The sequence below is a fragment of the Halichoeres trimaculatus genome, unplaced genomic scaffold (genome assembly GCF_033239565.1).
Source record: "Halichoeres trimaculatus isolate MK-OKI-2021-1 unplaced genomic scaffold, fHalTri1.1 fHalTri1_scaffold_12, whole genome shotgun sequence".
Lineage (NCBI taxonomy): Eukaryota > Metazoa > Chordata > Actinopteri > Labriformes > Labridae > Halichoeres > Halichoeres trimaculatus.
Window position 1 is genome coordinate 18,414,799 of NW_027437190.1, and position 27,447 is coordinate 18,442,245.

General features: G+C 39.3%; 1 protein-coding gene across 1 annotated transcript; it reads right to left on the reverse strand.

The window, feature by feature from the left end:
- Positions 1-5,883: 5,883 nt before the first annotated feature.
- Positions 5,884-12,132, reverse strand: irx4a (iroquois homeobox 4a). The gene is made up of 5 exons (XM_074684052.1): positions 11,886-12,132; positions 10,734-10,985; positions 9,740-9,846; positions 7,799-8,109; positions 5,884-6,826 (listed from the first exon to the last, which is right to left on the reverse strand). Exons 1-5 carry the CDS (start codon positions 11,928-11,930, stop codon positions 6,120-6,122), a joined length of 1,422 nt encoding a protein of 473 aa, XP_074540153.1. The 5' UTR covers positions 11,931-12,132; the 3' UTR covers positions 5,884-6,119.
- Between the last annotated feature and the right edge of the window lie 15,315 nt (positions 12,133-27,447).

The window sequence follows — 27,447 nt, forward strand, 5'->3', positions numbered from 1 at the left end:
GATCTTCTGTCAAAGCAAACTCTTGTCCTCTTCTCAGGATGGATTTGTATTAACTCCCTTGTCTCTGGGGCTGCAGTGGAGTCCTGTTCCTTAAGGACTACAGCTATGTCTTATGCAAAGGTGCAGTAACCTATTGCCTTAGCTGGGCTGTATTAATGACCTTGTTGCCCCCACTGAAGTTGTCATCTTTTGCACAAGGGTAGCAACCAGACTACTGTTTGGGACACATACCTGGTTTCAGCATTAGGCCATACAGTCATGGAAAAGACAGCTGGCTTGACAGTTGTCTAGATTACAGTCATTGTATCCAAGTATACTATTGGAAAGTTTAGTGGAAAGAAAAGGAGTGATCGAGAAAGAACGCCTTTAATGGGAAGAGTAGAAAATAAACTGGAATATTGTTCTGTGGACCAAACTCCTCATTTTAGTTGAAAACTAATCAACGTGCTGGCTCTCTATACCTGCACCAATTTGTACATGCTAATATCACTGACTCCCTGACTTTTGCAATATTTTTTTTAGTTCATGCAGATCAAGAATAGAAGAGTTTTTTCAGCAACTTTCTGTTCCCTATGAGTATTGTTCAATAGTTTCGGAGGCCTGAGATACTATTTTCCTTTTGATTTGATAAATTAGATTATCAATATAAAACAAATCATAATAAAAGAAATATGATAATGAGCTACAAGCTACTCCAATTTCTAGCTGCATGGGTCCACAATAATGGGTGAAGAGTCAGTTAAGCATTAGATTGGTTATAAGATGTTTGTATGTTTGGATATAACTCTGAAAGTGTTTGTTGTTTGACTTTTAGTTTACACCTTTACTCTTGGGGACATATTTTAACTTTGCTGGGGGGTATGACAATAACCCAGCACTGGAAGGTCTTTTTTCGCCCAAGTCTTTTTCTAAAAAAGGAGATTTATTGAACAAGAAAAATATTCCATACTCCAGATGGTGAAACACCCGCCCAGCACTTTGAGAAAAACCTTTTATATCCAGGGAAACCTGAGGGCCTCATTTGTATGTTTTGTTGGACCTCCTGAACACAATGGGAAATGGAAGCAAAGGTCAGTGTTAAGTCTCCTCTGGCTTTTGTTCTTTAAAAACAACAATATTGTATTGATCTGTCCTGAATGATAAACACAAATGTGTTGGTAAAACACAGCCTCTTTTGACCTTTAGCAATTACGTCTACATGGCTTTAGCAGTACTGTAGATGAAAAAACAATTCCTAACTCATTTTCTTTCTTTCGTTCTTCTCTGTTTGAGTGTTTCTGTATACCCTCATCTTACTCTGGTACAGCTAAATTTCATACTTATTGGTTTTCAGGTTAATTCCTCAAACGCTGCTCTTAACAGTGTAATCACAGTAAATGCTGTCTGGTTTCAAGATGCTCTGGAATTGTGGACTTAGACTTCATTTACAAGCACTTTAAACCATATGGAAACACTTAATTGTCAAATACATTGGAACATATTTTTCATGTTTAGTGACCTATTGAGTGATGTTTTACTGTGCCTTCGACAAGAAACAGCAAATTTTGCACATTTATCATACCCCTAAATAGGAAAACAAACGTACTGAAAGACTTTACACAAAGAATTTAATGGCATCAGTTGCCATTAGACACCGAATTTAAAAATGTATCACATTTTGAATTGGAAATCCAAAAACAACCAACAAGTCTGACGCCTGCCTAGGATCCCAGTTATCTGCTGTGGGCCTTCACTAACTCCAAGTTGTGTGACAGAGTTGAAGTGTGTTGTGATGACTAAAGATCAGACCCTCTTGACCCCTCCACCAAACTGAAGAGGGGGAGAGATAAAGATCCTGCACGTTTGGGGGTTGGCTGTAACTGCTGCTCACACATAAGTTCCCAAATTCAAACCAAGCTGTCTAACTTTAAAAATACAGTATGCTATTTTATCCAGTTTATCATAACTGTGTCAGATGTATAATGGCTAAGGTGTCCTGTTTCAAATGTTTAGGTACAATTTATTTCTAAGAAGTAGTTTGAAGAAAAGTCCCTGCACCTGAGACCTTGTATAAATGCATAATAAATTCTTACAAATCTGATATCATGATCTTTTTCTGTCTTATTTTTTGGTCAATGTAAAGTTGGCCTTTGTCTTTTGCTAGGTCGAGTCTCCTTAATGTTTTTCTTGATTGTCAGTTTTATAAAATTCTTTACATTATAACCTATTTTTCTTGATGCTTTTTAGTGCACTTTATTGTACCTCAATAAATGAGGCTGACGCTACACCATATGCATCAGCAGAAAAGCACTTTAGGTGGAGTCTTTTTTTTATGAATATGTTTTTTAAATTGAGTGACCTCACATGACTTTCTGCAGTCAAAGTTTTAGATGTGAAAAGCCCTGCTTGATATGGGCAGCTTTTTCTCTCCTCAGCCCAGTCAGTCAGAGTGAGACGGCTGGGATGGTGAAAAGCGCTGCCCCTCAGGCTAAAACCTCTTGACCTGTGGAAGCGCTGCAGGGAGGCGATGATAGAGGCCTGATAGAGGCCAGTCACTGGGGCCTAAAGGCACATCCTGGACATGTGCTTTTGGCAGCAGGGCCCTGAGCACATCAGCCACAAATACACACATGAACACACATGACCTCCAACCCACACACTTACACACACACACACACACACACAGGCCATATCTCAAAGCAGTGGAGGAAGAAGACGATGGCGCTCTTTAGATGTTAAAGTAGAGGAGTGAATATTCTGCACCTCATCCTGACAACTGTAGGGGAGGGGAGTCCTGGTGGCTCCTGGTTGATAACAAGAAACAAATTAAAGCAACCAACTTTGTAAACTTAATGAAAACTGTTGCACTCCTTCTCTGTGTGATTTTGTTAACTCCTCTGATCAACTTGTTTTTGTGCATTATATCAATATGTTCATTTGTTAAGATCAGCCATGCCAAGCAGTCACACCAACTGACATTTAGATGTAATTTAATCCTCACAGAGGCAAATATGTTTTTGAGATGATATGATTACACACCTACAGGCTGTTTTGTTTATTGTGGCAGGAGATTTATATTTTCTGATAACAATGCACTTTATTTTAATTAGAATAAAAGGCCATCACATTGATTCTTGGGAAGGTGTACTCAGGTCATAACAACTCTGTTCCCTCTGCTTCTCTGTGTGTGCATGTGCGCACCCATGTGTGTGTGTGTGTGTGTGTGTGTGTGTGTGATCTCTACATTACCCTTTGTGTGAGGTCATGCTTCACGTTTTCATTTAAGCTTTGATCACATTAATGCTATTCTCACCTTATTAATGTTAGTCAATGAATAGATTAAATATTCAATTAAGCATGACACATGTGTGCATGTGATTCTGTGTGTGTGTGTGTGAAAGGGAGACTGAGTGTGTGTATGTTGATGTGTAATGATGTGTAAATATATTTATGGCTCAGGGTCACAGTGGTATTAACCCGACCCAGACACACTCTCTCTGGGGGAGCTGCTGATGGTTGTTGGTTTGAGTCATCAGCCATATTTTAGGCTCTCTACCACAAAATGAACCATGTGCGTGTGTGTGTTTGACAGGATGCCTGTTTTGAACAATGAATAAATACAGATTGTAGAAGTTTCATAAGTCTAGGATGCCATTTGAGACCCAAACTGGAAAGAAACTTCACAAACCATGTTGCACATGACTTTTTCCTCTGTATGAGTCCCTGGACTCAGCTGCCTCACTGGAGGACTACATACTGCTCTCACTTACGTGCAGCTTCTACCAAGCAGGGGAGGTATTCAGTTAAATGTCCCATCAGTCAGGCACATGCCAAAGGCCTACATCTTATTCAAGTTTTAAACCTCTAATTGGCAACGTTTAAAAGGCGTTTAAGAGTGCCCTTTCTTCTCCCTTTTCTCATTTCCCGTTTAATGTGTTGTGTCAAAGTCTATTACCTCAGTTGGACGTTTCTGTCCCTTAAGTTGAAAAAAAGGGGGAGGGGGTGAGAGAGAGGGAGGGTGAGAAAGAGAGACGGGGTAGAAAAAAAAAAAGAAGCCATCAGCTGAGGTTTGCCAGGTCGATAAAGCTTTTAGATTTGGAGATGTTTTCAGGGGGAGCCCATTTCCTGCGGCTAAGAGTTGTTAATGGAGCTTAAGGAATTATCTTATGACTCCTCGGTTCGAGTTCAGTTTATTCCAGCTCCGGACCTTGCTCCCTCCGTGAGTCGGAGTGGCTGAATATGCTGCTGTCAAACCCGCTTAATGAAAAGTAACGCGTCGCTGATTACAGTTTTATTTGGTCTCTATGTAAAAAGCTCCTGTTAATTTACCATCTCACTCCCTCTGTGTGTTCCTATTTGCCACGGCTGAATGATTTAGTTAGAGCTGGCCTCTCCCTCTCTTTCTCTCTCAAATAAAACGCCACCAATTGGTTCGGGAGGTCTAATGAAACCTGTCCTCATACTAAATTAATTGAATGTCGAGGCTATGGTGTCTTATCTGCGGAGACTTAAACTCTGGCCTAATTTTTCTATCAGTGCCAATAAAAAATTAAACACAGTTTTACATGTGGGCCAATAAACATGCCTACATTATGAAGATGAGAATAAAAATATTTCTTTCGGATTAAGCACCACCTTCCTATGCAGTGTCCTGTTTATTTTGCAGTCAACTTTTGCTTTGCTGCAGGCCACGTTTTCCCAACAAATAGAAACATATATCCCCTCTCCGATTCATAGAAACTCCCTTTTGTCCACTATAGCACTTTCTTTCAAGGGGGGGGGGGGGGGGGGGGGGGGGGGGGGGGATGTGCTTTTCCCATTAAAATTCATCACTGAAGCCCCCAGCCTCCCCACCCTCTCCCTCCCTGCCTCCAAACCCCCTCTCACAGGACAGACAGAGTCCCTCGAGAGCTCCACTTTCGCCATTACTGTCAAGTACCCTTGACTCCTTTTCTTTTTGCCCTTTTATCTACAACAACTAATTCGAGTTCCTTTGCCCTTTTCACTTTTAGCCGACGTGAGTCTCTCTCCCTCTCTCTAAGCCCCCCACCTTCAACACTCCAGCATCCAGGCTGGTTTTCCTGCAAGGCCCCCGCGTCTTGTGGGGAAAATTGAGGGGTTAGTGTCAAAACGAGAACTCCTCACTTCGAAATGCTTTCGCAAAGGGGGCCTCGGTTTATTTTTTTTTTGAACCCATTAATGGACGCATGGCGAATAACTTACCCTTTTGACAGCTGCATCATGGATGCTGTTGAGATGTTCCGATAATATTATCAAAGAGCAGAGAGGGGAAATCAATAGGCTGACATGAAATATGACTGCGAACATCCCAATTACAGCCTGTTTAGAGGGAATTAATGAGGCAGATCTTAGATACTGATATTGTTCTGTCTGGAGGGTTGAGCTGCCTCATTTTCTTGCTGTCACTAAATGAGAGAGGGTGTTTTTTCCTGAAAAAGAAATGGTGTGAGATCTTATATTGGTCCTGTTTTAATGGGTTAAGAATGGTTGGAAATCTGTAAATAAATGCGTATTAAAGAGCAGATTCTATGCTCCATGTTTTGTAAAGTTAAAGACTGGACGAACCATCAGAGGGAAAACAAAACGTGCAAACACTGAAGAGGGCAAACTGTTCCCTGTTTTTCAGCACCATGGACAGCACCCTCTATCTCCCTTATTAACCCAACGTCACAAACGCTCTTCAGAAACCGACTGCTTTTATTTTCAGTGAACAAAGTTGAGACGCTCTCACTTCCTTAGAGAGCTGTGCATTTGGTGAGACTTCTTTTTTTTTCTTTTAATAGTGATACTCCACTTCTGAGACCTAAATAATATTCAATTACATTTGCATGCGCATAGAAAGAAAAAATGAAAAAGAAAGTCATGTAAACCTTAGGCCTATTTTTTTCAGGATGTAAACTTTTAGTTATACATTTCATTTATTTTGTGCGTGCGTAAAATCAAATAACCAAAAACTGGTCCGGGTATTTCACGTGTGTACCGCCAATGTAACAGCTACCATTGTTTTTAAAAACGAATAAAACATAAATAGGGGGGACACTGAGAGCAAACAGGCTCTCCCTTCAGTCACAAGAGTCTCCGTTTCTCTCTAAGAAATCAAAGGGTGGTTTTTGGTTTCGTTAGGAGCAGAAGAGTTTGTTGATATTTTTGGGAAAACTGTCTTTGGAGGAGTCCTGGTGCTGCTGCAAGGCCGCCGCGCTCCTCTCCGCCTCCAGCATGGCGGAACCTTTGGTGTTCGTGGTCCAAGAGACGGTGGTGTTGGTCAGAGCCTGGCTCAAAGTGCTGTGCCTGAAAAGGGGGTCGTGGAAAACCCCGTCCACCCAGTTTCTCAGGGTCGTGACCGGTGAGTCTTGCCTGTTGTCCAGGCCGGTCACGGGTGAGGTAGCGGCGGGGGAGGGGGTGAGAGAGGAGGGCGGTGGAGGCTGGCACCTCAGCATACAGGACGGGTACTCAGTCTGGTTCAGAGAGGTCGCGGTTTGGGCCAAAGACCAGATACGAGGTTTGCCGTCTAAAATCTGGTGCCCTGGCTCCTGTTGTTGGTTGTAGCACGCCTTCACCTGCTGTCTCCTCTCCGCCTGGAAATCCTCCGGGCTGTTTTTCAGACAGCTTTTGCTTAAGTCCTGCTCCCCTCCTAGAGAAACCGGGATGGAGATTTTCAGAGACGTGTCCTTCATGAGGTGATCGCTGCTGCAGTCGCTCGTCGTGGACATGTGTGTGTTCATGTGGTAGCGGTGTTTGAGCTCACACTCCGAGCTCTCAGACTCTAGTGTGTCGAAGTCATCTAGGTCGCTCAGCTGGAGGTCCTTATCGGGCCGACTCCTGGTCTCTATAGAAGAGGGAGAATAGAGGAGACGGCAGACATGTCAGGGAAATATATGAGATGTTGTACGATGTGTGGCATCAGATCTGATAAAAGCTTCCTCAGCAGGGATTCTCTGTACAAGAGTGGCTGAAAACTTGTAGTTGTTGTGAAATAAAAGTTTACTGCCTTTTGACTTTGAGTTCATACCTACACGTCACAACCGGTGTTTCACCTACATTAATAAGAAACTATACGAATATGAGCCTGTGAGGGTTACTAAGTGAACAACAGGCTGCATGATTTATCCCAATGTGAGACTGCACATTCTTCTTTGTATGTTCAGATCTACTCAGTATGCCTGTATACAGATATGACCCCTTGCATGTTTAATAAGGAAAAAAATAGCTCATACAAAAAAAAAAAAAAAAAACAGATACACACGTGAGGCTTCACATTCCTCACTTTCTCATAATAAGTATGATACAGTTTCTACATGAAATCAACAAATCTGATTCATCTCCCACACTGCAAACAACCAGAGCAGAACTAAAAATGATAAATGACACTCTTTCAATGTCAGTTTTATTTGCATTGTATTAGATTAAGAAAAGAAATAAAGTTAACTCAGCTTTTAAGGTGTACATTTGAAATAGGCTTTACACAGAAGTCTGAACATTATGACTGTCCTCTAAGAATCTTGGACAGTTTTTCTTAAATTAGATCCTTCAAGTGACTGTAGGTGCAAGAAACAGATAGAGTTGCTTAAACTGACTAGGGCATTCATGCAGCCTCTCATTTCTTACTTATATTCAATGCTTGTTAAAGATGAAACACAAAAAGTGCAATTTTAAGTGACTATCTCAGTAAACAGGTCACCATCACATCATTTGAATGTGCTTCTGAAGTAAAGAAGCACAAGATGAACACCAAACAATTCAGCATGTGATGAGTTTTTTTTTAAATTATTTTTGTGCAGAGCAACATAGTGACACTGACCATCCTCATTGTTCTCGCTTTTTATCTGCTCCTCCTGGGACCCGTCTTCATCCTCGTCATATCTCTTCTCCTCTGAGCCCTTGTTTCTGGGCGGCCAGGTCATCTTGTTCTCCTTCTTGAGCCTCCTCCTGGCGTTGGCAAACCATGTGGAGACCTGCGTCAGGGTCATCTTGGTGATGATGGCCAGCATAATCTTCTCGCCTTTGGTCGGGTACGGGTTCTTTCTGTGCTCCTGCAGCCAGGCCTTCAGCGTGCTGGTGGTCTCACGTGTGGCATTCTTCCGCCTTGTCCCGCCATCCATGGAGCCGTATCTGTTAGTAAGATGAGCAGAAACATGAGAGTAATGAGAGGTTAGAAATCCAATATGATAAGTGTTGTATGAAGCTCTGAGTCTTCCTGTAAACCATGTGCCATACAATCTTTTTAAATGTGCAAACATACTTTACAAGCCTCTCTATCCTCTTGAACTCTTTGTGCTTCTGAAACAGAATCAACTTTTTAAAACTTAGAGTAAAGACTACAAAAGTCTGTTAGTAACATAAATAAACTCACAGGCAGAAGTATGGGGGCTTTAACACACCTCTTTAACACCCACAGCTGAAGTTGTGAAAATATTCAGATTTATTTTCATATAAGCAACAGATTTGCTATGCTTGCGAGTATTGTACTGCACAAGATAAGAGGCAGGAGTGAATTAATTCTTCATAACTACACTGAGACCTCTAGCACTGGTGTTCAAAATAAATCTACTCTCAGTGTCCCCTGTAAAACACGGATCATATCATAAAGTTCGGTGTTTAACAGTAATAATGCTAATTGTATTATGGTTACATGCACACTTATTTCATAATATTAATGTATCACCCATTAGAACCATCCATAACCCAGCATACTACTTCCTCCCTACCATCTCCCCTCCCATAAATATCAGCCATACAGCTCCATTTAAAATGCACAGTGTTGATTTTCAGTCAGCAGTGAGCTGTAAAAGTCCTCTCAGGGGAGTCTTTTATGAGGCCTTTATTGCTCGGTATGGCTTAGTGTAGGTCAAACACTGCTAAGGGAATCAAAAGCAGCACCTTTCCATACCCTGGCAGATAAAATAGACTGTAAAATTGCTTTATTGAGTGTAATGATGAGCCCTCAGGTAAAAGAAGAGTGCAGGCAGAATAGGCCTGCTTGTTCCTCTAATCTGGTTTTACCTCAAACTGAGGCATTTTGCTGTATTTGCACTTATTACGCTGACTCCTTCTGCACTTTAAACTGAATTTAGAGTGATTGGTAAAAGAATCTGGCTTTTATGGTTATGTGACCTCTCATTGTGCTGTTAAAGTAATCCATCTGACACGCTGGTGCACGCATTTCTAAAGTTGCTGGTTCTGTGCAAAGAGCGTTTTCATCGCAGTAAACAATCAGCCAGGGCTGTCATTCTCAGCCTACATTTTCACAACATCACACACTTCATTAGGATGTCATCTCATTATTGGGAAGACCTTTCAGTATGGCAGGTGAACTCTTCACAGCACTGAAAAGGCCTCATGTCTTTCTGAAAGGGGCACGAGTCTTCTGAACCAAACATGAGCACATCAGGTGAAAAATGAGTGAGGAGATGAAGGTGATCACCCACTGTTCTGAGGTGTGATGAGAATTAGTTGGACCTCTGAGCAATGATTGATCAGGAAACTCAAAAAAACAACAACAACAACAAAAAAGACTAATTGGGTGCAAACTTAATGCATTAAACCGGGGCGTTAACGGGTTGCCTGAATTTTGGTAACATCCTATTCTGGCTGATATAAAACAGTCGGCAAACACCTGCAAACTTGTGTTATAGTGGAGTTTAACTTTGCAGTGAAACACAAGATCAGAACTTTTCTAGTGTTTTTTAAATTTACTCACTTTGATAAAATCTACACAGATCACATCATTAGAGCAACTTACCTGTCATACTGATACTGTCCCAAGGTTGGATCATAGGGATAATAGGCTGTTGCCTGTGTTATTCCTGCATGTGCAGAGGCTGTGGCATCTTTTGTATCAAAGGTGCCCTGGAAAAAAAAAGAGAAAAAGAAATGTTTACGAGTGATTAAACAGGAAATCAGTATGATGCACTTAATTACTCACCTGGTTTGAAATAAAAGAATAAAATAAAAGAATAAAAATATCAGTTTGTGTCGAGTTGTATGAATGTAAAAGTTTTTGTTGTTTTAACCAGAGTTTGAAGCATCTTCTAAAATGAAACATGGACCACATTACACTGATGGATTGTTCTAAGAATGTCACTGTCATTGACTTATGGTGAAGACTTTTTGAATTAAGACTTTTAAAAAAAAGACTGATGTGAATGCAAAATTAAACTTGGCAGTTTCAGGATAATTTCCTCACAATAAAAGCAGATTTTATCACATGAGTGACAAAAGATCAGTCTGAAATAGCTCTACAAATCCTTCTCAGCACTATGCAGCCATAATTTTAAGAATTTTAACACAAAAGCCAGTTGATCAGGCTTCATCCTTGGTTCTTCTTTTTCTTCTTCTCTATGAATTCTTGGAGTTTATCAAGAAAATGTTGGAAATAAATATGTTTTAACAACACAGTATTCCAGTTAAGAAAATGCTCTACTTTACACAATAGGGTGTTTCTTTGAATCTTTGGCACAGTAAGATTAGACGTCTTTCTGCCATGTGTGGTAAAACTGGATACAAGGCAAACTCTGAAATAAAGAATTCAGTTTATGCTTTTATCGTAACATTTTTTAAAATATTTCTACAAAAAGTAGGTTTTACTCAAAAAATATCTACGGGTAAATTATGAGCAGTAAAAATCAGGTCTATGTTGATGTAGTGTATAGAAAAGAGAAGGTGTGCCTGGCTCGCCTCTCAGCACCCTGCGGTTCCATTAATCAATGCCAAGAGGGATCAGATAAAAGGCTTACCAGCGAGTAGAAAGCTGAGGCGTCTGTGCCGTACGTAACATAATTCCCATAGCCTTGACCGCTGGTATACGGGCTGCCGTACACGCCCAGTGCGGCGGCGGAGCTGAGCTCGTGCCTCGCCGTGGCCAGCAGCCGGCTCTCGTACACGGGACAGTAAACTGGAGTCTGCCCGGACGCCGCTACCCCGGAGTCGGCTATGGATCTGCCGGTGGACTCGCAGCAAGTGGTCAGAGAGTTGGTTGTCATCAGGAACTAGGAGGAAACCGGGAGAGTTTGTTTCAGAAAGTTACAGGCAGGCTGCATTCTCTTTTTCTTTTTTCTTTTTTAATTCTGCAAAGAAAATAAAATCGAGAGCTCAACACTTGTATCACTAAGTTGGTTCATGACTTCGGGTTTCATCTACATTTCCCCCCTCAGAATAAACATGATATAAAGGTTTAAAAGTTGTTCCACGTGCCTATTTTCAATATCATACAAGAAAAGCAGTCTTAAAAGGATTGATTGAACTTATTGGTAAATGACCTAAGTTGACTCGTCCCGAATCGAACATTTTCTTGCCAATTTTATCTTCAAGAAAGTATCAGGAAAATAACACCATAACAGCAGAAAAGGTGATATTGGGTGATGCATGATGCTTCATATCTTTTCGATAATTTGCGCGTAAAACGTCCAAAACCTCCCGTCTATTAGCTGTGATCCAAATGACACTAACAGATAGCGCATGTCGCCGAGTCATACCAGAAGTAATGCCCAAATGATTTTTTGTGGCTCAAAGCCAAAACAAAAACAGCAGCTGGGTCACGACGCAAAACACACACAGCGCGTGCAGAACAAGTTGGCATGTGTTTCCCAGCGCAGATAAACATATGGTTGACATTACGGAGCGGCTATTATCTTACAGAAATCAGTGAATGGGAGGTCGGGGTCTCGCCTTCTTCTGGTTATCCTCTCCTTACCTTTCTTCTATCTCTGCAGGAACTCAGGTATCGCTGTCAGTAACGAAATACCTCTCGGATACCCGAAAGCACTTTGACAGCTTCCCTGATTCTTGGCCAAAACGCGCAAAGGGATCACGGTTAAATCGATGAGTAAATCAATTGCACCGGTTGTCAAAAGTTAAACAAGCTATTAAATGTACAGAAATGAACTTACTTGTGGAGCAGACGAATAGGGATATCCAAATTGTGGATATGACATGGTAGAGAGATCCCCCAATATCCAGAAATAAAGCGAGACTGAAGGTCTCCACTCTCACGCAGGCTGCGGCTCTGTTTGACTGTACCAATTGATTGGTAAGCACAGGCTCCTTGGATGCTTATAGGGCGAAGCAGAGTAGCATGTTTAATTTGTGCAAAATGCCCCCCACTAAAACGCCTTTCATCGGTGGAAAAAAAATAGAAAAAAATGTGTAGGAAAATCTTCCTTATCTCTCCTTTTTGCTCCTTAAAAGTCGATGAGATATAGATAAAAGAATCAAATTGATACAGACTTTCTTTGGCTGAAATATCACTTTGTTGTCAGATACATATTTTTGCCTTATAAAAAAGTAGTATAAAAGACGTCAGCAGCTGAGGCAGGTTGTTTTAAACGGCGGTGACTCTGACGTCAGAAGTTTCCCACTCTAAAAATGACCAGACTGTAACTTTAATATGCATTTTCTTTCCCAGGATGACGACAGAAACAGACATCCAGCAGGATATTCTTTGAGAGGGAGCAGAGGAGGGGGCATTAAAGAAACAAAAAAAGGGGGTAGAAAATAAATTACAGACCTAATCAATCAATTAAGCCAATCAGTGTCTTGAATATGCAAACGTATGTATCAGTTTAAATGCATTAGGCATAATTAGGCACATTCTTATCATTGCACAGCACTGATGCTAATCACGAGGGGAACTAATTGATTTTAAATTAATTAGTAAAGATTTTTTTATTCAGTACAGAGAGAGACATTGTAGCCTGCCAGTGGATTTACACAAAATGTCATACGAATTGCTTTTGCTTTTCTATCTATCTATCTATCTATCTATCTATCTATCTATCTATCTATCTATCTATCTATCTATCTATCTATCTATCTATCTATCTATCTATCTATCTATCTATCTATCTATCTATCTATCTATCTATCTATCTTTTCCTTCACTCCACTCGTGTTGTGTTAAGGTAAACCTGTCAAACTGCAGTGACCAAAACATCCCAAACCTGCAACAACTCTCGCGCCACAGCAGCATGAACGCCGGGCGCGCGCTGCCTTGCTTGGAGAATCCCGGGTTGAGACATGTGGATAGCCCCGGGGGTCACTCCTCAAATTAATGATGATGTACTCCTCCTCCTCCTCACCCTCCTCTTTCCTCACCCTCCTCCTTCTCCCTCTCTCCTCTCCAGCTGGATCCGTGCCTGCCGGTGACAGGTCGATTGAGAGTGATTGATGACTATCTAGGGGACCGGGGCCAACATAATAATATGATAACGGCACCTGCAATAATTGCTCACTTTCATTTACAGATGAAAGAAGTAATAAACAGGGCTGAAGGTGGAGAAGTTGAGCTCTGGTTAAGTAGCCTGTAACTTTTTTATGCTTTAAAAAATTAAAAATATAAGAATAATAATAAAAAAAACTTTTGCTTTATTTTGGGAGGAAGGTGTGTTAGTGAGGGAGGCAGGGCTGTAATAACTGTCTGTTCTCTCATTCATTTGGACAAATTGAATTATAGGGTTAGTACCTCCGAGCAAATGGCCGCATTAACACTGAACAGGGAACAGGGGGAAGAGTGGGTGTGTGTAAGTGTGTGTGTTTGAGGGGGTCAAAAGAGATCAGCCCGTGCGTTTTAATTTGCATTAACTCTAATGCCACTTTAACATTAACCACCCGTCTGAACGGCTGAACCACACACTCACTCACCCTCCACACACAGCTCCTTTTTGTCTTATTAATTGAGACTTTTTTTTTAAATTCATTGGGGTTAATGTGACACGCAGTGCATTAAGGTAGGGCGGGACCCAATTTATCTTCAACATCACACCCAGTGGACGAAAACACGAGAAAGTGATGACACGCTGATTTTGGGGAGGGTGGGAGCGCCCCTGAAACAAACACACACACACACACACACACACACACACACACACACACACACACACACACACACACACACACACACACACACACACACACACACACACACTTGAGGGACCTTTATTTTTCCACATATTTTCAACAATCAAGGCCTCTTAACTTATTTTCTTCTCCGTACTTTGCATGGACCTCTAACCTTGTGTGTGCAGACAGAGGAAGAGGCTTAAAGACAGTGTGAAAGTCTCATAGACACGTTCACGAAACTACACTGCCCACACCCCCTCCCTCCCTCCTCCCCTCAGTGTGTATACCTTTTCATTATCCACTGCGTTACCCAGTGTTATCGGGCGCTTGTGATGAAATATTTAGGAGCACTAGTATATGCTTTTAGACGGAAAATGAAGGCGACGGCAGGAGTTCATGCTTGTTTAGCGTTTAAAGATTTAAAGAGTCTTCTCTTTTTTTTTCTTGGACAGATGTGGGGAAGAAGGAATGCTCTGAAGTGGAGCAAGTAAGAGAATATGCTTTCCCAGTTCAGGACAAAGAGAGACTATGTTAATGGCCTTATTATAGTTTTTCTTTTCCTGTCAGTTAAAAAAAAAGTTTGGGCCATCATTTTGAAAAAGTAACTCACCTTTATTGGAGTTTTTGAAACCCCAGTGGGTACTTGAGAAAAACAAGAACTTTTTCCTTTTTTACAAAACTATTAATTTTAGCTTAATTATTTTTTTTTTTTTTTACATTTTTAAAGTTTTAGAAAGTTTAAATGAACACTTGACATATGCTTTTGTAAAATGAAAATTTTGTGAAATTTTAATTAATATGAGTAGCAAACCTTCAGGATTCTTTTCTTTCTTTCTTTCTTTCTTTCTTTCTTTCTTTCTTTCTTTCTTTCTTTCTTTATTTATTTATTTTTTTTTGGGGGGGGGGGTAATAGATATAAAAATGAAAAGATTTTCAAGGAAATCTGAGGAATTGTCTATCAGATTTTTTCTAAGAGTTCTTTCAGAGTTTGGAGTCTTCAAGATTGGAAAAATTAGAAATTTCAGAAACTTTCAAACTATCATTTTTGGATTTTTTTTTTTTTTTTTTTTTTTTAACACCTTATGTAAACTTTCAGACACATCGCTCCAGAAATGTACAACATTTCCTTCCTTTCTTTCTTTCTTTCTTTCTTTCTTTCTTTCTTTTTTCTTTCTTTCTTTCTTTCAAATGATAGCCAATAATTTATTTTCTGCTCAGATGAAGAACAAAAAGTATCCAGCAGGGTTTAATGCAGAAGTAATCATCCCGTTGTTGAGTGACATTAGTAACTCCTTCACTCAAACAGGACCACAGCTCCATTAGCTGTATAATCCTGTTCTTTAACCCTTAACACAGCTTGAGGACCCACAATGTTCATGAGGTTGTATTTTTACAAAGCTGTGTTTGTTTAGCTGTGTAATCATGCTTCTGATTTTTCACCAGAGGGCTTTAACATCAAACTCCTGTAATCTGATAAATAAGAGAGTTGCACTTGGAAAGTAAGGCTCCCAATTTGCATCTCCTTTCCAACTTAACTGAAATGAGAAAGTTCCCGAACAGTGTAATCATGAAGGTGTCACTTTACTGATAATCTGTCGTTGATTAATGAGGCACAAAAAGGGTGTATGTGGCTCCACTGTGTTTGTGTTTTATAGTGTTGGAGGAGAGACAGAGACAGAGAGAGCAACTCAAACAACAAACTTGATCCTTATTTTATTTTACTGAGATTTTAGGTTGATTTTAAAGTTTTAATCATTATTTTTGTGATTGATGTTTGACATCATTTTAAAGGCACTTTGAGATTCAGTTATCATAGCTGTGGGTATCAAGCAGACTTGAGCAGACTGAATCTGCTGTCATCATATTATCTTTATTACAAAGTAAGAAGTTAAAGTCAGTTGTTTGCACATGCGTTCAACAAACCAGTGACTAAACTTATTATTTCTAAAAGCAATAACTTTTCATGTTTTTGTGTCAATAAAGTTTAAAACTTCTACCGATACATATCTTTAATTCTTCTCATCATTTTTCAAACTAAGAGATTAGAACATATGTCTATTCCAAATAATATCATTCTGCTCTGCAGAATAAAGAAACAAACTTTTTTTTTTTTTACAGGTATTTGATTGCATGTTGGACCAGGGCTGCTGTGATAGAATGTTCTGTACCAGAATCACATTAATACAACATTTTTGTTCAAGTTTTCACTCTTTTGAATGAGCTAGTTTGAGCCTTTAGGACAACTCTGCGTGACCTGTTTATCACCACAGATTTAGATTGGAGTGTGTTACAGGTAAAATGTGTGAATTCTCCTCTGAAGTTAGGACAGATCTTCTGGTTGACTGAGCATTGAGATGAAAACTTGCCTCCATCAAGTGCGGTTCAGTGATGGTGCTGATGTTGACCTTTGCCATGTTCAAACTCCCCAATGTAGGCTGGCATCAGGTGGAAGAAAAGTCACTCTATCGACTTCCTCTAAATGGACTTGTCTCTTGTCTCTGTGTTATATCTATGCTTGTGTCTCTGAGTCTCACTCTGTCTTTATTCTTCACTTTTATTTTGTAAACCAGTCTGGGAGCTTGTGATCTTTGTGTCATGCTCTATAACTAGATAAAAAATATTTCTACTATATTTCCTCATGTATGAAGACATTGTTCCAGCTCTTTGATGTCTTATGGTCCACTGTCTCATGCATTGTTTTCTTTCTTTCTTTTTTGAGTCAGCAGTGTGAAAACCTAAGCTGACCTCAATAGTTGGAGACAGCTGCACAGGCTGACTTGTTCTGCAACATGAAGCCTGGAGCAGCTCCCAGGCCTTCCAGTAGCTACCATGTTTCTCTTTCTGCAGTCATAGACATAATGTCCGAGTGTTGTTTGGACACACACACACACACACACACACACACACACACACACACACACACACACACACACACACACACACACACACACACACACACACACACACACACACACACACACACACACAGGCAATGCTTATCCAGCAAAACATTAGCCTATATCTATTGTCTAGTCTAGTCTCGTAGTCCAAATGGAATATTGATCTCCAACGATCTCCTCAATGTATTTCTTATTTCTTCTCTTGAACAACACAGTGATTTCCCCCTTTTGGCCCTACAGCTCTAATGGTTTTTGCATGAGTTGGATGGTGGGCTTGGCTGCTTCAGGCACTCAGAGTAAAAATGGTGACTTTGGTTATTGTTGCAGAGGAGGTAAAAAAAAAGCCATTTGTTTTTGGTGTTTTGTGCAACACAGAGTCTTTGGCTTTGAAAATTGCTTTCTTAAATGTGCTTATGAGGTTGGAGGCAGGCAAGAACACTTTTATACCCCAAAATACATATGTCCAGGTTTAGAGGAAGAGTACAGGATGCTTGATAAAAGGAGAACAACTTTGGGTTCAAATTACATGAAAGGTAATGGATAGGGGGAACTTTTGTGCATTCTTATTTTTCCCCTTTTTTAATATTGCAATAAAGAAATGGTGAGGGGATATAACATTGAGCTATTTTATTGCTTCAGGAAGCAAGTTTTGGGAAAAAAAAAAGGATTAAACTGACATGTGTGCTGGTACTGCCGAACTGCAGAATGTCATTTTACTTCACTGTAATTCCCACACAGATTTTCATATTCTTTAAATTCAGTGAACTTTTGACAGAGGGATCAGTGTTTTGAATAATGCAGTTATAGCTACAGGGGAAACAAAACATTAGGATGAGTTAGTTTAGGAGTGATATCTTGTATTAATATCTTAATGAAAAAATTGAACATGTTAATTGGGTCTAGCTGATAATCAAATCACATTATAAAAATCTTTTATCTAACTAGGGAATAACTCATTAACCATTTAAGCAAAGATAAAAAATAAAATGACTTACCCCAACTGAAAAGAGTTAGCTACAATGTCTGCTTAAATCATTCTGGTGTCATTATAAATGGAACACTTGTGAAATTTGTTCAGAAATGCCAGTTTTGAGATTTTTGTCACTGGCTCTGAGTTAATACTAAAGTATTTTTCATGCTTTTTGCTGCAACCTCAAAGTCCCCAAATTGGGTGACCTTAGGGTTTAAAGAATAAAGATTGACAATCTTTAATCAAGATTACATAGTTTATTGCATAACCATAAACATATAAACATATTATAAGGCATCTTGAAAATACTGAAATAGCAAAAAAAAAAAGTTTGCCAATTCTACCAAAGCCACAAGATCATCTGTCAGAACTATCTGACCAACTCAGTTGGTGAGACCAATTCATTGGGTAGAAAAAATTAAGCCCCTTTTGACCAATCTCAGTTCTGACCTTTGGCACTGAGTCAGAAAAGATACTGGGATCTGAGAGTGTAAGTCCCTGTACTCTCCTGTGTGATCAAATTGAAAAGTTATGGATGCAGCAGAATTGATAGACTTTATAAATGAAAATATGCCAGTTTTTTAGTCTACATACCATTAAGGAGAGCCAACAGACATCTTAAGGGTAGGGATTAATCTTAATAAAGAAAACAGTGATGATAAACCTAAGTAATCCATGATACACAGAGCCCAGAGCATACACGCCCTGAGAAGAGGTGTCTGAGACATCACAACAGTCTAACACAGACATGAAAGTGGGAGAGACCAGTCTCTTTCAAGACTGGTGGGAAAAGCAGGGTTTGATTCTTAAAGAGTTTCAATTCCTGACTCTTAGCTGCTTGTTATAAGTTGTAAAAGAGAGAGACTTGTAGTAGACAGAAAGCAGAACTGATGATGGCCTTACAACTGTTTGTTTTGTGAGTTTGTATAATTAAAGGGATATTTCAGTTTTTGCGTCCACAAATGGTCTGGTAGCAGGAGTAGAGTGCTGAATAAAAACTCCGTCAAGTTTACATTTAAGCCAAGTTGACATTGGAGTCTCTTAAAATTAGCTACATTGTGTGGCAGGACCAGTCCCTGCCAGGGTATGTAGCTTCCTGCAGCTTCTTGTTGAAGGGAATGAGCCAACCAGCGTCCATTGTGGCTATTTTGTTTACTGGTGACATGTAATCCATACAATCCCCACTTCAAACAATATCTGAATGAAATACATGGGTGCATGGCAAGATATGCCAGTGCAAAGCTTCAACACCCAAAGTATAAGGCTTTGCAAAAGTTCAAAAAGCACCCAACACTTTCATTATACCTCAAAATGTAACATAAATAAAACAGTTGATCATTTTTGTCGTTTTAATTTATGTTTCCTTCGGAAAACAGGAAGCTTGTTCATATATCTAAATGTTTGAAGTGGCAACACAATCATCATCAAAAACTGATGCACCAGTGGCTGGCCCTGAGTTATTGTGCGTAATAAGTGAGGGAAATGATAAACCTTAAGTTACTGGATGTTAACTTGGATATGGATCAGAGTGCAGTAAGAGTAAATCATACAGCATTAGCATCTTAAAAACAGCACGGCCATAACCCCTCATAGATGGTCTCAGACTAAGTGTTCAGAATGGTTATAAAATCCAATGCAACTCGACCTTTTTGGTTTCTGACAATACCACAATAATATGCCAGAGAAGATGAGTCTACTCAGCCTTCTTTTTTCTGTTTCCCTCTCACTCCCATCCCTCTTCTTGCAGTTCTTCCTCTCCAGCCTCTCTAAGTGGTTTAACATGTCAAAGTTCTCTTAGCTCATCCATAATTGATCGCCACAAGGGGAGCATCTTCACTGCACTTAGTTAACTAGCTATCTGCAGGTGTTCCCTTAGCAACTGACCAGGGACTGACACACTGAAATACTGTATGTAGACTCCCAAGCCCCAAAAACGTGAACCCAACGTGTCTTGTAAATCTTGGTGTTGGCCCCTTGTTCACTGCCTGTGTTCTTGGACTCAGTATGTATGTCTGCCCATTACACAGTCCAGGATACGGGTGAAAACAATCAAATGTCTTGTAGCGCTGACATTTGTACCTGCCCATCTGTGGTCATCCCTGTGATTTACATGCAGAGTGTGAGGGAGTACATCTTTACTTAAACCACTGAAATAAATGGCACCTGATGCATTAGTGCCTCCTTTATTTTCAGTTTACAAGAATTGAGGCATCAACTTCAGATACTAGCTTAATCCTTATGATGTAGTTTTGCTTAACACTTTTATTTGTATCCTGCAGAAAGACAGCAAGTCAAAATTGTATTATTGTAATTTGTCTTTTAATCCTTGTGTTGTCCTAGTGTCAGTTTGTCCCCAAATGCAATTGTTTGCTGTTGAAAAACAATGTACTCCTTTATGTAAACAGGGTCAATTGGCCTTAAATTCGAAAATTCCCAAATAGGGAACAAATCTCATTATCATGTTCCCCTTTAACTGATACATAGACTGGAAAAAAAGAAACATGTTTTTTTTGTTTTGTTTTGTTTTTTTCATTTTTGTAAAACGAATCAGCTATTTTTTGTTTTGTTTTTGTTTTGTTTTTGTTTTCCACCCAAAAATTAGTGTGTGTTAAGCTAGCCAAAGATGTTACCAAAATTGTTTTTATATGAATTTAAGTTTATATCCACTTTTAATACACTTTTTGTCTAAAACCAAGCAGTGTTCTGCATTTCTGCAGACTGAAGTGACCATTTTATCATTATAGTTAAATAGAGAGCTTTATATTACCTAGAGAATGACACATAATATAAGCAACAGCGTCAAAACACAAAACATGCTGGAAACAGTAAGGTGGACCTGCCAGTTACACTTTAAAGATTTTTTTCCTCATACTAAAGGTGGGTGGATCAATCTTAATATAAATAATATCGATACCACTGTTGGTATCCATATCAAATGATACCAGTGTAAAAAGACCAATACTCTAGTTCAATTTTTTCTCCTGCATGCACTGACTGCTGCAGTTTTCTTAACATGGGGCCCTGACTGTATCTGTGTCTGTTTTTGTACTGTAGTCTTCAAGTCTGTATTTCAAAAAATATTTTGTTGTAGTTTTACCTTAAAGTGATAATTTTTTGTGCTTTATTTTCTTAAGAAAACATTTCACATAAAATAATGTTTTGGGGAAAATTTGTTTTGTTACCATTGCATTGTTTCTGAACATGAGTTTTTATCATGACACTAAATAATTTTTTGTAGACACCTTTAAACTTTGCCCAAATCTGTCTTAGGTTTTAACAACATAATCAATAGAAAAAAAAAATCACTAAAACAGCTTAAGGTAAGCAGTTTGATGATCCATCAACCTTAAATACAAACAAGTATCGGTATCAGTCTCGATACTGGCGATACTGACCCTGTATTTACTTGGTATTGGATCGATACCAAAATTCCCACTATCACCCACCTCTACCTCTTGCTGGGTCGTTATTATGTATTTGAACAAAGTTGTGATGCCATTAGGTAAACAAACCTTGTGCTGTGCTTGTTTGATTAAGAACAATAAGTAGCCAGTGGAGAGAGGCAGCACAAGTGTCATGGGCAGTGTACCTCATCAGCACAATTGTAGGCTAAGCTCAGCTACCCTACAGGTAGCTGGCAGGGTAAGGATAACAGATGGTCCAAGAAAGACGTGCACATCTGCAAAGCTTGCATGCAAATGAACACAATAGAAGTTCTCACCAAGGAACACAGTTTAACTTTGTCAAGACATCCACCTGAAACAGACTGCATCTAATATCCTGCTACTGGATGGATCATGCATACCTGCAAACATTTCATGAAAAATCTTGCTCATTAATGTCTTTTGCAGGAAAAGCACATCATATTGAAAAATAGAATTTTAGTTTTTCATGAGAGCAATCTGGGACAAGATAAAAAAGAACATGCTGGGACAACTTCAGCCCAAAGAAGAGAAACATTTGTAAGTATGTGATTGTAATTTTGATGTATCTGATCACACTGTAGCTTCTCTCTTTCTGTGTTCTTTGTTTGCAAAGCAAATGCAGACTGCCTGACCAGCTGAACAATAAAGCTTGTCAATCATCTTTCTGCCTGAATGTGCCCCATCTTGTGTGTGTGTGTGTGTGTGTGTGTGTGTGTGTGTGTGTGTGTGTGTGTGTGTGTGTGTGTGTGTGTGTGTGTTTGCATGTGTCACCAAAGGCAGACCCCATCATGTCAGACACTGGAATGACACTGATCATAGTGTGATACACACACACACACACACACACACACACACACACACACACACACACACACACACACACACACACACACACACACACACACACACACACACACACAGGGGCCAGGTGGCTGCTCTCTCTGTCATGACAGACCTCAGACCAGACCACTGACTCCCTCGTCTCCCCCGACACCTGAGACCACCACCAGTGCAGCCAACTCAGCTGCAGCCATGCGCAGCCTCAGTTATTGAATACATTTCCACCATCTGAAATTTGCAAGCAACATTTTGTCTTGTATTGATGTACAGACAATTGTGCCAGTCGGAATGGGCTGTTGATTGCTGTTTTGATCATTTAGACATGCTTTGTAGAGAGGCTCTCACTGCACAATTTCCTTTCACTCAAACATGCCAGTAAAAATGTTTGGTTATCCATGTAATACTAGTTGAATGACTGCACTAATTATTACAACCCGATTTTTTAAAAAAAATTACGACAAAAAATGGCACAAGGTTGACCTTCAGGGTAAGTTGCCCTACACACAAAGGCATTAACCTCAGAAGAAGCAGTTGCTGTTTTGACACTCAGCCCAGGGTCTTTGCTTATCATCTCCCAAGTTCCTTCAGCATTTACAGTAGGGGTGGGCATATTGATCTAAATATCGATAGTAATGATACCAAGATGAGTATTTGGTATCGGATCGATACTAGCGTGATGACATGGATACTGCAGTTTCTCATTTGCCGTCCAGCAATTTACTTTACTTTCCTCCATCTGCAGCTTCTCTGTGCAAACAGGAGGGACCTTTTTGTTATTTTGCACTTGTGATTTTTTTCCCTAAAACAATTGTGGTGCTAGAATGACTATTTTATCACTTTTATACAGTTAAAATTTTGTTCTATTGTTGGGGTTAGTCAATAAAAATAATTTTCATTCCCTAAAATCTTTGTGCTGTGTTTTACCATAATCATAATCAAAATCAACCAACTCAGGGCAAAATCACAAAATTACTCAATGTAAAAAGTATCGATATAGGTATCAGTATCAGCGATACTAGCCCTGTATTTACTTCCCAGTATTGCCCATCCCTAATTTACAGTATCTCCTTTCCATCAAAGACAAACATAATACAATCTGAAAACTTACAAAAATGCAAAGAATATCAAACAAACTAGGTTTTAGAAAGAGGATCACCCAAGAGTTGAAGAGTCCAACTACAAGATCTTGAAGTAGCCCTTCAGCAAGACTCCATGTTAAAATCTGCAGATCTGAGAGGGTTCCCAGGCTCACATGGGGTCTGTGGTCCTTTGATGCAACCCAGGGCCTGGACATGCAGAGCCTTAAAGGTCAACTATAAAGTTATAAAACCCATATTGCAATGAAGAGGAAGATGTGATAATAGGTTTGTGACGACTCTAGCAGCAGTATTTTTGACTTGTTTAAGGCCCCTAAGAGAAGACTGAGTAACAACCACCATAACAAAGGCCAGACTCCAAAACTCAACACCTCACAATGTGATGGCAGTTTAAGACAGAACATGTCACTTCAAGATCTTGGTGTCAAACACAATTATATTTGTGCTGCCATTATTTGAAGAAGTCTCAAGAGATGGAAATTGATGTTGGAAGAAAGTTGATTTTTGATGTTGAGTGGTTTGCAATCTGATGTATATAACATAACATCATCAGCAAATAGTTAGACTGTGCATAGGATTTCTCTGTTACAATCTCTGTACTTGTGTGTAAAACAGGATCACCACAGTGTGCCCATGTCTCATCCACATGTACCCGGGAAAGTTTGAGCAAACTCCAAATCTTGGCCCAAGAAAAGCTCAGAAAGTCATGTTGGTACACATTTATAAAATAAATGTTTTTCTTCACCTTATTTTTCTTTGTCTTGGAATATCCACACAAAGAATGACCAGAAATGACTTGTCTCCTTCCTCTTCCACACTCCTTCCATTTGTTACTGCCCCTGATGCACATGGATATTATAAAGTCATGATCCTCTTTCAATATTCACCTACATAATAGAAATAGTACACTGAGCGTAGCTGCGTTCAGGGGCAGGGAATGTGTTATAGGCAGTGATTATCTTCCTGAAGACGACGCAGCCAAGGCAGGCACTTACAATTATTTATTCATAATGCATCCACTGAAACACAAATGCACTTTATTGTCTCATTCTGCATCTTATTTTACCCATAAACCAGAAAATGGGCTGGCTTTCTAATGAAAGAGCCATGTTAATATCAAGGCGGATAAGGGCTGGCATGTGCAGATGGGAGCACAATGTGGAAACCCAATCACAAGTTCCTTCAATCACTCAAAAGCAGAACAAGAGGAAAGGGATGCATTTGAATATTTTCCGCTACCTGCAGGTATTAAAACTATACAATTTTAATACCTATTTAACATGCAGTTGCTTTTTATGCCTCTCGTTTTTGCAGTTCTGCATAAAAAAAGGGCAGGTAATGCAAGAGTAACTGTGGCAGCTATGGGCATGACATGGTTTTTCAACCAGGCTTGTCTGCAGCATTACCTGACTTTAATCGCTGCATTAAGATCTCACTCACTGAGTGGGCCGCTTTCTTTCAGCAGGTCTGTTCTAGCTTTTTTCACTCCCTGGTCTGTTTTCTTAGTTGTGCTAAAAAATGCCAGAAATTTAGGCCACATCAAGAACTTTGTAATTCATAATTCAGAACTTTCTTGTCTTAGTTTTATTTTATTTAATCTATTTCTAAGTGATAATCAGGACTTGATGTTTCAACAGAGAACACAGATTACTGTTTCAACTGTTTGGTGTTTAGGCTCATTTCTGACATTCATTGCTGGGTCTAATCTAATTAATTAGGTCCATTTTACATATTATAAGTTTGCAGCCTTTAAGAAAAAATCAACCTGGTGAGTCAGTTTTTATCAACTTTAATCTTTCTAGAAGGATATATAAATTTTTACAGGGTAATTTAGGGAAATGTTGAGCACTAAGCAAATCCACAAAATTGATCAAGACAAGTGAAGCAATGAAGAAAGACAAACTAAAAAACAATTAAAAAAGTGAACACTTGTTTAAAAGATTGAACCATCAAAAATAGTTTTTTGTTAATTAGTTTTGACACATGTTCTGTGTTAACTGAGGAAAAAAAATTCTATTTATATATAAGGCGAAAAGGGAAGAAGGGAGAAGGTTGGTTGAATGAAGATGAGCTAAAGTGTAGGCCCTTGATTTGTGCAGGTATGGGTATGTCGCAGAAGAGCAATATAGACAGTGGTGCTGTTTCAATCATTTCTACTTCGTATTATTTTTTTTCTTAGTTCTTCTTTTAAAATTTGTTTCTTTCATACTGAGAATGTCCTCTTTGTTTTGCTATCCCACCTCCAGACCTTTGAGAGCATTAAGGCCTGATTAACCCTTTACTGCCTGAATTAATTCAAAATTATATCTGCAAATGGATTTTGTGTGCTTTCGCATTCTTACAGACACTAATTGATTGGAGATTGTAAATTTGAATATAGCACACACATAGTTCTTAAATCTCTGATTTTAAGACATAATAAGTTCACCCTCTGACCAATATTTTGAGACATAGTGTATTTGATACCATCCTTGGTTTTTGCAGAATATGAACCAATCAGCATTAGTGGTATACAAAGGTCACCTCAGCTGCATTGGGACCTGACAGGGTATGTTGCAAATATGCAACAACAGGCATCAAGGGATTTAGGATTTCACTGTGTTCACCAATGTCCACTAGCTAGCACACATTAGAGCTAATGGTTAAAAGGTTGGTACCATTGGATCCAATGTGAAACTTATCATGTTAAAAAGTCAAATGGTTTACACAGACTACCATGATATGTAACTTTGCAGGACTCTCTGATGATCTCATCTTTGGTCAAAGTGGCTGTGGGTAATAACATTTCATCACTACTTCACTCTCATCCATTTGAAAAAACAGCTACCTGAAACAGATCAGCTTGTGTGTTCCCCCTGTGTCAGGGTCACTTTGAAAAACAAAGTAGAGGAGAAAATGAGTGGTGATGTGAATATAATGAAGGAGTGTGGAGAAGAGGGAAGTCATTCCACCCATCCACGTTCCTTTATTTTCCACTCCGCCGCTCACATTTGAATATTTTGAAAGGAGTGCCTATGTTTGCCTTATCATGCATTATTCTGAAGCATTACCTGAGCTTTAACACCGCAATAAAGAAGGGTGGGAAGCTGCTCTCCCTTTTTCACAGGGATGCACAACAATAATAATATTCATACACTTCCCGCTTCAAGAAGAGGGGCCTTTGGTTTGACTTTATAATCTCCTTAAAGGTGTGCGTGTTAGTAGTGGAGAGATATCCAGTGTGAAAGATACTGAGGCAGATTTTCTTTCTCCATGTGACACAATGACGACTTTTTAGACAAAGACGTCGTGTAGTAGTTCCTTTAGTCGGGGTGTGAAGCGCAAAATTGTTGTGGATACCCTTTAGTCGCTGCAGAGAAAATGGCAAATTGTAAAAATGTAACCATGGAGAAATGTATATAACACACATTTGTCTCGATAGACTTATTTTGAAGGGTAAAGATAAAAATATAAGCAAAGAAAAAAGTGTTTCACTTTCAAAAGGAGAAATAAACAGCAGCTGAAGGGAATAAACCCAAGACCAAGAATCCTGGGTTTTAACGAGAGGGTTAGATATGTCGGTGGAGGTGAAGAAATAGAAACTGAACAGAAATCAAATAATTAAAAAAAAAAAGGAAAAAATAAAGAAATTCAGCTCTAAAATTAACCTCAGGGTTTAGGAGGAAAAAATGTAGAAGGTTCTCGTGAAGCCACTTCAAACTCTTTGTTTGTTGATGATAAAGTTGTTTTTTGGTGGAGCATGATGATTTTTTTGTCAGTTAAGCCCAAAATATGTTCTTTGAATACTGTCAATTTTATGATAAATAAATCAGCTCTATGTTTTTAATTATTTCACTCCATGTATTGTTGTAATAGAGTTTTGAACAACATGAATTTGGCAGTCACAAGTTTTCATGACATACGCACATACTGTAGCACATTGTACCAAAAGTTTGATAGTAAGAATGACACTGCTTTTGCGATATTGAAATGACAGGTACAATACAACATTTTGTTAACTCGTTATGAGTTTGTCAATCATTTTTCAAACCATACACAGACTCACACCAATTTAATGTTGCGCTTAGCCGACCTATCTACAAGAACACTGACCTCCCCTCTGACACACATTTCCACACATACACGCTCACAGCAGGTGAGACTAGGTGTCTCATCACTCTCTTATCATTAACTATTTCATTAGCGTATACAATACACACCATGTGTTTTTCCCAAACTGATAAAGAGAGACATTGTTTTTCACACAGACCTGACAAAATAACACTGTGAAGCATGGAAACTGGAATGTGATATTGACTTGTATTAATGTATTGATAAACAGCCACTCAGAATGAGGTAGACTATGAGCTTTGACCTGTCAGTTAAATTGAAAACCACTCCCA